General features: G+C 39.4%; 1 protein-coding gene across 1 annotated transcript in view; it reads right to left on the bottom strand.

Annotated features, from left to right (window-relative positions):
• LOC109920177 (voltage-dependent L-type calcium channel subunit alpha-1C-like) overlaps positions 1 to 12,854 on the bottom strand; it is a 656,132-nt gene that overhangs the window by 410,750 nt on the left and 232,528 nt on the right. The window contains exon 8 of the mRNA XM_048607862.1: positions 5,412 to 5,515. Within this exon, the coding sequence (XP_048463819.1) occupies positions 5,412 to 5,515 (104 nt within the window). The remainder of the gene's footprint in view (positions 1 to 5,411; positions 5,516 to 12,854) is intronic.

Raw genomic sequence — 12,854 nt, 5'->3', positions numbered from 1 at the left:
CAAACAGTCATCTACTTCTCTTTTAAGAGCAATTATGCTTCCATTACTGTTTCTGACAAGGCAGGCCATGTACTAGTAACACATTATATAAAATAAATGCTCCTAACCTTTGCCTTATTTCTTCTTTAGTAATGGTATTCCACACCAAGTTGCCATCTCACAAGTTGGCAAAAATAGCTTTTTTTCTATTGACAGTATGAAAATCCTTTATGACGCTGAACATCTCAATTTCATTAGCTCTTAATTTTTCCTATTGTAGTAAAATTCCCAACACTTGGTGGTATTCGAAGACATTACTTGCATGGTGAACAATGGGGAACCTGTGGATGTACTGTATCTGGATTTCCAGAAGGCATTTGACAAAGTGCCACACCAAAGGCTGCTGCATAAGATAAAGTTGCACGGTATTACAGGTAATGTATTCGCATGGGCAGAGGATTGGTTGACTAGTAGAATGCAAAGAGTAGGGGTAAATGGGTGTTTTTCTGGTTGGCGGTCAGTGGCTAGTGGTGTGCCTCAGGGATCAGTGTTGGGACCGCAATTGTTTACAATTTACATAGATGATTTGGAGTTGGGGACTAAGTGTGGTGCGTGAAAATTTGCAGATGACACTAAGATGACTGGTACAGCAAAGTGTGCAGAAGACACTGAAAGTCTACAGAGGGTATACAGATAGTCTAAGTGAGTAGGCAAAGGTCTGGCAGATGGAGTACAATGTTGATAAGTGTGAGGTGATCCATTTTGGTAGGAATAACAGCAAAATGGACTATGTTTTAAATGGTAAAAAATTGCAGCACGCTGCTGTGCAGAAGGGCTTGGGTGTTCTTGTGCATGAATTGCTAAAAGTAGGATTGCAGGTGCAGCCGGTGATTAGAAAGGCAAATGGAATTTTGTCTGTCATTGCTAGAGGGATGGAGTTTAAAAACAGGGAGGCTAAGCTGCAGCTGTATAGGATCCTGGTGAGGCCATACCTGGAGTACTGTGTGCAGTTTTGGTCTCCTTGTTTGATATACTAGCACTGAAGGGGGTGCAGAGGAGATTTACTCGGTTGATTCCAGAGTTGAGAGGGTTGGATTATGAGGAGAGACTGAGTAGGCTGGGATTATACTCATTGGAATTCAGAAGAATGAGGGGAGATCTTATAGAAACACATAAGATTATGAAGGGAATAGACAAGGTGGAGGCAGGGAGGTTGTTTCCACTAGCAGGTGAAACTAAGACTAGGGGGCATAGCCTCAAAATAAAGGGAAGCAGATGTAGGACTGAGGTCAGGAGGAACTTCTTCACCCAAAGGGTTATGAATCTGTGGAATTCCCTGCCCAGTGAAGCGGTTGAAGCTACCTTGCTGAATGTTTTTAAGGCAAGGCTAGATAAATTTTTGAACAGTAAAGGAATTAAGGGTTATGATGTGCGGGCAGGTAAGTGGAGCTAAGTCTCAAAAAGATCAGCCATGATCTTATTGAATGGTGGGGCAGGCTTGAGGGGCCGGATGGCCTATTCCTGCTCCTAATTCTTATGTTCTTGTATTTCTCCAGTCTTTCCTCAAAATCAATATCTCGTATCCCTTGTATCATTTTAGTGAATTTCAGCCCTTTCCATTATCGATTTGTTTCATAAAGTAAGATGTCCAGTATTCTAACTGTGCTCTAATTAAAGTTGTTTATTAATTCAGCTCTTTATTCAACAGTTCTAGCTCTGTATTCAATTTTTCTTATAAAAATTAAAATTTGTCTTTCCCAATTTTTAGTGATCTATATATCTGGATCTCCAATTCTCTCTGCTGCTCTAATATGTTAGTGTTTAGCCTATATTCATTCTTATTTCTCTATTTTTTCCAAACAGTTATCTCACACTTCTCTGAATTAAATTTCATTAAGCACGTATCTGCTCAAAAACAGAAGTTAATGGAAAAGCTCAGCAGGTCTGACAGCATCTGTGAGTAAAAAATCAGAGTTGACATTTCGGGTACGGTGACCCTTCCTCAAACTAATATTCTAGTGACATGTGCTCAGATCCCACCATGGTGGACAGTGAAATTTGAATATAATAAAATCTAGAATTAGAAGCTAGTCTGATGATGACTGTGTAACCACTGATGATTGGTTCACTCAAGCCATTTTAGTAAATCTGTCATTAGATACGAGTCTAGCCTATATGCAAGTCCAGACTCACAATCAATACTGGTGCTAGCCAATAATGCTCATGACCTATGACTGATTTTTAGAAAGGACACATAGCGCTATCATAGATCTCTAGGATGGAGAATTCCAAAGATTCTCAAAGAAATTCCTCTTCATCTCAGTCCTAAATGGTTTGACAAATACTCTGAGACTGTATCCCCTGGTTATAGACACCACAACCAGGGGAAATATCCATCCTCTGTAAGAATTTTCTGTAAGCATTTGTTTGTTTGAATGACATTACCTCTCATTCTTCTAAATTTCAGAGAACATATGTCTGTTTAATATCGCCACATAGGAAAATGTCTCCATTCCAATAATTAGTTTGGTGAACTTTAGTTGCACTCCATCTATAGCAAGTGTATATTTCCAAAGGTAAGATTACCAAAACTGCTCACAATACTCCAAACATGATCTCACCAAAGCTGCATGTAATTGTAGAAAGACACAGTTATTTGAAGGCACAAATATTCTTGCATTAAAGGCCAACATGCTATTTGCTTTTTCAATTGCTCATGATACCAGTATGTTGTCTTTCCATGACTCCTGAACTACGACAATCAAATCTCTCTGAAGTTCAATGCTTCTGAGCTTGTCAATATTTAAGAAGCACTCCGCATTTCTGATTTTCCTACAACGTGGGTAACCTTACATTTCAATACATTGTACTTCATTTGCCAATTTTCTGCCTAATCTCCCAATCCCTTTGACTTTGCATCCTTCTCACAGCCACTTCCACCTAATTTGTGTCACATGCAAACTTGGATATATTATATTTAATCCCCATATCCAATACTTTGACATAGATCACGAATAACTGACATCAAAGCACTTATCTTTGCGGCACTGGTCACAACCTGCCAACCTGAAAATGATCCATTCATTTCCATTCTCTATTTTCTGTCCATTAACGAGTTCTCCATCAATGACTTCATACTTCTCCCAGACACATGCATTCTCTTTTTTTTAATAATCTTGTGTGGGACCTCAAAGCTTTCTGAAAAACTAAATATATTATATCCATTGGTTTAATGTTATCTATTCTGTGAGTTACATCCACAAAACCCCAAAATGTTTGTTAAATATGATTTCCCTTTCATAGGTCCACTTTGACTCTGCCCAATCCTACTACTGTTTCCTCGGACTCCTGTTAACATATCACAGACTCTAGCATTTTCCCTACATAGAAATCCAAAAAAAAGGAGCAAAAGTAGGCCAATTGGCCCACCCAGCCCACTCCACCACTCAATATTATTATGACGGATTCTCAATGTCAATGCCATATTCTCACTTTCTTCCCATACCTTTGAGGTTGAACTGAGATCAATTAGGTCTCTAGATGCGTGTCTGGCAGCATCTTTGGAGAGAAAGCAGAGTTAACAATTCGGTTTTCAGTGACCCTTCTTCAGAATTAATTCTGTCTTCTGTCCACAGATGTTGCCAAGCCTGCTGAGTTTTCCCAGCAATTTTTGTTTTTGTTTCTGATTTCTAGCATCTGCAGTTCTTTAAATTTCTTTTAGGTCTGTGGTCCTCTGTGTTCTCTCTCCCTCTGTTCTTAAACAGTTGGGTTACATCTCCTCTGCGCCCCCTCCCAATCTGCAGGAATCACTCCAAGGTCGATAGAATTTTAAAAGATGACTGCCAATGCACCTATTAAATCTACTGCGACCTCCTTTCATCATGTCCAAAAGATTTATCTACTTTAACTCTTGTTAACTTTTCCAGAATTTAGTTACAATATTAAATATCTTATAATGCCATGTTTACATTAGTCCCTAGATTTGCATTATTTCTAAATGTTAGCACATTTCTAAATGTACCATCAGCAAATTTTGAAATTGTACCCTCTGTCATCAAGGCCAAATCATTAGAATTCACAATATATACCGAAGAGTGCAATTTTCTCAAAACTAATGTCAGGGAATACTAATAGTGCTCTGATTGATAGCCTTGCTTTTAAATTGCTGATTTAATGCAACTTGACTTCAGATATTAAAATATCCTGATACCATATCAAAGATCTGCTTCAGGAAAATAATGATCTCAGTGGGCTGCCCAGAGATGGTAAGGCCTAATTAAGGTAACACTGGAGCAAAATCTATGGTAATGTTTGCTTCACTTGTCTTTGTATCTTGTGTGATTATCTGGTAATTAATTAAAGTGACACTTGCCCATTTATTCTTAAACAATATGTAGGGGTACAAAGAAAGAAGAATATATTTTCAATTACACAATCACCTATTTTCAGTAATGCAACTGAGATTCTCACTTGTCATTTACACGTACATGATTTTATGATCAAAAGAATAGATAATATTAGGTTAATGGCAACATAGAAATAACAATTACAAGAAAACATTACTGTAATGCTGGTTATATTTGGTGAGTACACAAAGGACCAAGTTAAACGCAAAAATGAACATACAATGATAAGAGCAACAAAATAAATCGACTGATTCCCTATAGCATCATCTGTCTATCCTTAGATCCCTATTCCACTCATTTGTGCCCCCAGCCCCATTCTATGCCATACTCCTTTACCACTGAGTCGCCCTTGCTGGTTTTTGCCTCCATGTAAGCAGCCATTCTCTTACTCCCATCCCTTGTGCCACAGAGTTCAGCAAAAGAAACCACTTACCTCAGAACAGAAATTCACAAACTAGTCTGGCTCCTGCCATATTTAAACAAATGTGAAACATTTTCATTCATTAAAAAATATTTTACACTAATGAGCATTCATGGAATACAAATACATTACAAGTATGAACCCACCACAGGCTGCCACAAAAATCAATGTGTTACAAACAAACTGCTGACTTTATCTTTACATCTCAACTCTAGGTTCATACTTGTAACATATTTGTATTCCATGAATGCCCGAAAGTTGTATCCAGCCTAATTAAGTCATCCTGCAAATCATTTTCCCTTCTGTTGCAAAAGATCTGCCCAGCTCACACACATAACTGAGCTTTCCTCAGCATCACAGCACAGCAAGACTTTAAGGGGACTGCAAGCATATCATCAGCACAACAATCTCATAACAATGACATCATCTGGTAGCTAAAAGGTTCATCGCAGCCAAAGTGTAAAATTGGATAGATGTCACTTATTTCTACTAGTTAATGGCTAGGAGATACTTGTCATGGCATCTTTCCAGGGCAGAATGTGGTGAAGAAAAAGATCATTTGATGGGATAGCGGGAGCAACAAAGATACTTAACTGACAGCTTACCCGCTTAAGACACCAAGAACCAGATTTAGAACGAAGAAGGATCCAAAGATGACCAAACTCACAAAATAGACCCAAGGTAGCTCATAGCCCATGGCATCCTGCATCTGAAAAGATGAAGGAAGGTTAATAGAGAGAAAATGTTAACAGATTGAAAGATGGAAGATTATGGGATTAAAGGCTCACATTATTGTAATTTTACACATGCACTGAAATTTAAAGATGTGTATTTAAACACGGATGTAAAAAACATCACACAACTCCATGCAAATCATATCTTTTAGTTTAATTCATACACTCCTACGATTTTGTATCACACTCGTGTTTACGCATATTAAACTGTTCATATAGTGCCTTATTTGGTAGAAATAGTGAATTTGTACTTTACACAAGGAACCATTTTTCCAACTATGACAACAGTTATTTGCTTGGTAGTACAGAGTTTGAGTATTACTGGAAAAAGAAACACGCCATTGAAGTGTTTTTGTTCTGCATTAGGAAAGAATTGCAAGATAACCACATTTCAAAAAAAACATAGAACAGTACAGCACCCTTCAGCCCACTATGTCTAAGCCAACTATGATGCCATTCTAAACTAATCCCATCTATCTATACATGGTCCGTATTCCCTCTATTCTCTGCCTGTATGTGTTGGTCAAAATACCTCTTATACATTAGCAAAGTTTCTGTTTCTACCACCTCCTCTGGCAGCACATTCTGGGCACCTACCACCCTGTGTGTAAAAAGATTTCCTCACACATCTCCCTTAAACATTTCCCCTCTCACCTAAAACCTATGCCCCCTAGAATTTGACGTTTCCAACCAAGGAAAGAAACTTTGATTATTCACCCCTGTCCATGCCCCTCATAATTTTATATACTTCTATCAGGTCACTCCCTCAGCATTTGACACACTAGTGAAAGCAACTCAAGTTTATCCAAGGATAGTAGGAAATGCATTTCTGAAGAAGGGTCTAGGCCCAAAACATCAGCCTTCCTGCTCCTCTGATGCTGCTTGGCCTGCTGTGTTCGTCCAGCTCTACACCTTGTTATCTCAAGTTTATCCAACCTCTCTTTATAGCCAATACATTCCAATCTAGACAACATCCTGGTAAACCTCTTTTGCATGTTCTCCAAGACTCCACATCATTCCTATATTATGGGGACCAGAACTGCACACAACACTCCAAATGTGGCCTAATCAAAGTTTTATACAGCTGCAATGTGACTTGCCTTCTTTTGTACCCCGAACAATGAAGTCAAGCATGCGCTATGCCTCTTTACCAGCTTATTCACATGTATTGTCACTTTCAGTGAGTTACGAATTTGGACTCCAAGATCCTTCTGTATTTTAATACTCCCAAGGATCCTGCCATTATCTGTACACTTTACTCTTGCATTTGACCTCCCAAAATGCATCACTTCACACTTATTCAGGTTAAACTCCATCTGCCATTTCTCCGCCCAACTTTCTAACTGATCTATATTCCACTGCATCCTATGATAGTCATCCTCACAATCCACAACTCCACCAATTTTCATGCAAACTTACTATTCAGACCACCTACGTTTTTGTCTGAGTCATTTATATATATTAAAACAATAGAGATCTAAGCACTGATCCTTGCGGAGCACCCCTTCACAATTACTGTCTATCTTTTATGACCAAGTCAGTTTTGTATCCAATTTGCCAATTTACCATGGATCCCATGCAAGTTAATCTTCTGGATCAGCCTACTATGAGGGAGCTTGTTAAATGCTTTAGTAAAGTCAATGTAAACAACATCCACTGCCCTACAATCATCAATCATCTTCATCACTTCCTCAAAAAACTCAATCAACTTTGTGAGCTACGACCTCCTATTTATAAAGTCATACTGACTATTCCTAGAAAGTCCATTATTTTTCAAATGTGAGCAAACCCTGTCCCTGAGAATCTTCTCCAATAATTTTCAAACCACTGATGTAAGGCTCACCAGCTTATAATTTCCCAGATTATCCCTGTTGTTTTAAAACAATGGAACAACATTGGTTTCTCAGTCTTTGAGGACCTCACCTGTGGCTATAGAGGATGCAAAGATCTCTGTCAAGGCTCCAGCAATCTCCTTCTTTGCCTCCTTCAGTATCCTGGCAACAACAATTTATACTGCAAGGGAAGATGGTGCTAACTGATTGGCAAGTGAACTCCAATTGGTCAAGGTGTTAGATAGAGAATGCACTAGGGAATAGGTAACTGGTTAACAGCTAGGTTTGAAGGAAACTCCTGATTGGACAGACTTTTGGATCAGGGAACACATGATCTAGAAAGAGGGTCAGTGACGGAGGCAGCCCTCCCTCCTCATCTTCTGGCCAGAGCCTGAGCGGGCTTACCTGATAGGCATTGTCCTTGACCCTTACACCTTCCCATTATCCTCAAAATTGTAGTTGGATGGGAAGTGGTAATTACTTAATAATTGACCACTTTCTGACCTTAATTGGACCGAGGGTTTGCGGGTCAGCCTAGGCTTTGCACACCATCCATATAAATGTTTAATGGCTGGGCTAAGTGCGTTGGCAGTAGGAATGCTACCCACTGTTTTAAATTACCATCCCCAGCTACCTGCATACACATCAGTCTAAAAGGTTTTGCTCAAGGTTTCAGTTCAATGGCAATCTATTGTGTAAGATGCAGACTTTTCAGTGTGAAGAAGTTACTCAAGTTCCATTTTCTGATTAGTTAGCTCATAAATCAAAGTTAAAAATTATGCAATGCTCTATTAAAATACTGAGGATATAAAGTTTTATTTTATGGATCAATCTTTCACCAAAAATCTTTAAACAAGCTAGAAAGCACTTTAATTTTTCTTTAACACCTGCCCCATCCTTAAATCGTCCCTTTAAACATGATGAATGAAATACAATGTACATAATAAGCTACTGATTCCTATCATTACAGTTATTCATATTTTTGTACTGATTGAAAAAAAAGGAAAAGAATTAAAACATTTTTGAAATCTCTTTAACTACTTTTCTGTGATCATAACTTATTTCACAATTAAAGGTTAAAGTGACCAGGTTGTAAACAGTAAACTAATGTGATAGTCTCTTATACATATATTTTTGATTAAAAAATAATATATTCATGGTTCATCTTTGATATGAAATTTATGTTTGCAGTGTTACTTTTTTGTATTTTGCTTCTACAACTAAGGTAGACCACATGATTTATTTGAGTCTACCTTTTACATGCAGTCATTCAGAAAAGATTAAAGCTTAAAAGGCAATTTAAGAGTCAACAGGAAAGACAAAAACTTGTAGCTGAAATTCTGCTTGTGGTGACTCACTGGGTCAATTCTTTCTACAATAAATTCAGTTCTTTCAGAAATGTGACTTGTTTCTTTGTCTCCCTTTAAAAATGTAAGAAAACCCAATGACATGTTAAGATAAAAGTTCTCATGGACTATTAGTAAATTAGGCAGCAGCTACAAAAATTAACCTTTTAATTTATCGTAATTAACTTCAAAACATATGTGAAAAAGACAAAAAACAATTTTGAGGAATGCAGAAAATACACACAGCTCTGTGATATCACTATATGTATATATTTATATACATAAAATAAATATGTATCAATATATGTAAATTGGAAATCTATTGGTCGACAATAACTTTTTATATGACTTTTATAACATGCAGTCATGAAAAAAAATTATTTTGAGTTGTTTTTTAAAACAATAAAAAAGATTCAAGGTTATGGTTTGGATTTTCATCCTTGATGTTGGCATCATAGAATCCCTACAGTGTGTAAGCAGGCCCTTCAGCCCAACAAGTCCACACCAAACCTGGGAGCATCCCATCCAGACCCATCCCTCTATAACCCACCTAATCTACACCTCCCTGAGCACTACAGGCAATTTAGCATGGCCAATCAGCCTAACCTGCACATCTTTGGACTGTGGGAGGAAACCGGAGCACCCGGAGGAAACCCACGCAGACACTGGGAGAATGTGCAAACTCCACATAGACAGTCGCCCAAGGCTGGAATCAAACCCGGATCCCTGGCACTATGAGGCAGCAGTGCTAATCACTGTGCCACTGTGTTATTGTTACTGGGGCTGCTACGATAAAGTGCAGAAAAATTGAGGATAAAATATGTCAGCAAACTGAGGGCCAGCAGCAACCTCCAGTAGCTGACACACAGCTTCCATAAGCAGAAGGTCCCCATAGAGGGCCCCAGAATTTACTATACTCAATGTAATTACTTCCAGATGAGCAAGGACATTGCTTATGATAATGGTGTAATAATTTCAATAGTTGGATAGTAACTTAATTTCAGACATTGGAGCATTTTAGAAAAAGAGGATAGTGGATTGCCCATGTACAAGGCATCATCAACTGAACCCAATGCCCAACAAGCTACCTAGTAATCAGCGAGTGCAATTTATTCCATTCCTTCAATGTTTAACTGGTTTGCAACTGCAAGAAGAGGTTCTTTCATGGGTGCACTAATTTTTCTGGCTTTTGCCATGATTCTGTCAACTTTCAATAAACCCCAGACTGCTGCGGCTCTTCATTCAAAAACTTTTACTCTCCTATCCAAAACAATGTGGCTGAGTTCAAGGAGACAAAGGATATCCCTCGAAGATGTATCTACTCAATACTCTAAACAACCTGAGAAAAGGGCAGAAAAATACTACAACAAAAGCCATCTGTTCATGGGAGTAGTGTGTTGAGCAGACCATCAGGTATTTGAAGATTTGACACCTTTGCCTGGAGTACTCAGGTGGTATCCTGTAATCTTGAAAGAGTCTCAAGCATTGAGAGTGTGTGCTGAGGTCTCCTTAAAATGCTCTTCCAGAGAGTTGAGAACCTTGTAGAGAGTGATTCACTAAATGAATACAACTCTCAGAAAAAGAAGAGAAGCAGTAGTTGGAAGAAGACAAGGAAGTGGGAGAGAATACAGAACTCACAAATGTGCTGGATGTACTTGTGTATCATGAGATCTGAACACACAGATGGTTCAAAGATCATGATTCCTCCAGCATCAGGTCATTAACCTTAATTTTCCTATATGTTTGTAAACAAGAAATATTTACAGTGTTTAAACAGAATGAAGCCTATGACTTTGAGATGGTTAAGCTGCTTGTGAGAGCAATACCATGGAAGACTCTGACTGTCAACGAAAGACATACAAATGTCCAGAGGTCACACTTATCATTAACAGATCCCTATTCCCTTTCATCACTTCATGTTTCTTTTCTTGTCCCTGTTCTAACAGCTGGAAGCTTGCATGTGAACTGCATGCAATGAGGATGCAAGAAGGCATGGCAGGAGCAATACCAAATATACCTAAAAATGAGGTGTCAACCTGGTGAAACTACCAAACAGGACTACAGCAACAGCATAAGCAGCAAATGATAGACAGAGACCCAACAACAAATAGATCAGATCTAAGCTTTGCAGTCTTGTCATATCCAGTCATGAATGGCAGCGGACATTAAACAACTAACTGGAGGAGAAGGCTCAACAAATATCCCCATCATTAAAAAGGCAGGGTTAGGGTTAGGGTCAAGTGCTGAATTGATGATCTATCTCAGCCTCCACCAGAAGTCCCCAGCATCACAGATATCAATCTTCAGCCAATTTGATTCACTCCATATAATATCAAGAAATGACCGGAGGCACTGGACACTGCAAAGGCTATGGTCCCTGCCACATTCCAACAACAGTACTGAAGATGTGTCCTCCAGAATTCGCTGCCCTTCCAGCCTTCTAGTTTGACACCATCCAGGACAAAGCAGGCCACTTGACTGGCAACACATCAATAAAAATCCACTCCATCCACCACCAACACTCAAAGCAGTGTGTACCGTCCACAAGGTGCACCGTAGAAATTCACGAAAGATCCTTAGACAGAACCTTCCAAACCCATGACCACTACCATCTAGAAGGAAATGGGCAGCAGTGTATGGGAACACTACCATCTGCAAGTTCCAGTACAGCTACAATGCTGGCATTTACACAAAAATGTGGAAAATTATCCAAATATGTCTTGTACGCTAAAAGCAAGACAAATCCAACCCGACCAATTATCACCCCATTTGTCTACTCTTGGTCATCAGTAAAGTATCAAGCAGCACCAGCTCAGCAACAACTTGCTCACTGGCCTTAATTTAGGTTCTGCCAGTGCCACTCAGTTCCTGACATTATTATAGCCTCGATTAACCATGGAAAGAAATTTGAATCCCAGAGATGAGGTGAGAATGACAGTCACTGATATCAAGGCCTCATTTGACACTGTGTGGCATCAAGGAGCCCGAGCAAAACTGGTTAGAGTAGCACTTGAAAGACAAGAAGATACATGTGATTTTGGAGTTCAGTTAGCTAGGACATCCCTGCTGTAGTGTCCTAGGCCCAACCATTTTTAGCTGCTTTACTGATCTTGCCCCCATAATAATGTCAGAAGTGGGGATGCTTGTCGATGATTGCACAATGTTCGGCACCTTTCATGATTCCTCAGATACTGAAGTGATCCATGTTCAAATGCAGCAAGACCTGAACAATATACAGGGTTGAGTTGAAAACTGGCAAGTTAAATTTGCACCACACAAATAGTAAGCAATGATCATCTCTGATAAGAGACTTTCTAATCATTGCCTCTTGATCTTCAATAGCATTACAATCATTAAATCCTGCACTATCAATATCCTGAGGCTTACAACGGACCAGAAATTGAATGCGACTAGCCATAAAGCTGTGGGGTGGAATGGTGGCTCAGTAGTGAGCACTGCTGCCTCGCAGAATAAGGGACCCAGGCTCGATTCTGCCCTTGGGCATCTGTCTGCATGGAGTTTGTACATTCTCCTTGTGTCTGCGTGGATTTCCTCTGGGTGCTTCGGTTTCCTCCCACAATCCAAAGATGGACAGGTTAGGTGGATTGGCCGTGGTAAATTGCCCATAGCGTCCAGGGACGTGTTGACTAGGTGGACAAGCCATGGGAAAGGCAGAGTTACAGGGATAGGGAAGGGGGGTGGGTTTAGATGGGATGCTCTTCAGAGAATTAGTATGGACTCGATGGGCCATATTGAGTGCTTCCACCCTGTACAGATTTGATGATTCTATGATATAATTACAATGGCTGTAAGAACAGGTCAGAGGCTAGGGATACTGCAGTGACTATTTCATCTCCTGACTCTCCAAAGCCAGTTCACCATCTACAAGGCTCAAGTGAGGAATGTGATGTCTTACTCCTCAGTTACGTGGATGAGTGTAGTTCTAACAACACTCAAAAAGTTTGACACCATCCAGGACAAAGCAGCCCACTTGACTATCAACACATTCATAAAAATCCACTCCATCCACCACCAACACTCTATTGAAGCAGTGTGTACCATCCACAAGGTGCACCGCAGACATTCACTAAAGATCCTTAGACAGAACCTTCCAAACCCATGACCACTACCATCTA

This window comes from Rhincodon typus, chromosome 18 (genome assembly GCF_021869965.1).
Source record: "Rhincodon typus isolate 14 chromosome 18, sRhiTyp1.1, whole genome shotgun sequence".
NCBI lineage: Eukaryota > Metazoa > Chordata > Chondrichthyes > Orectolobiformes > Rhincodontidae > Rhincodon > Rhincodon typus.
Note: the sequence above shows the minus strand (reverse complement) of the source record. Positions and strands in the feature narration are given on the sequence as shown.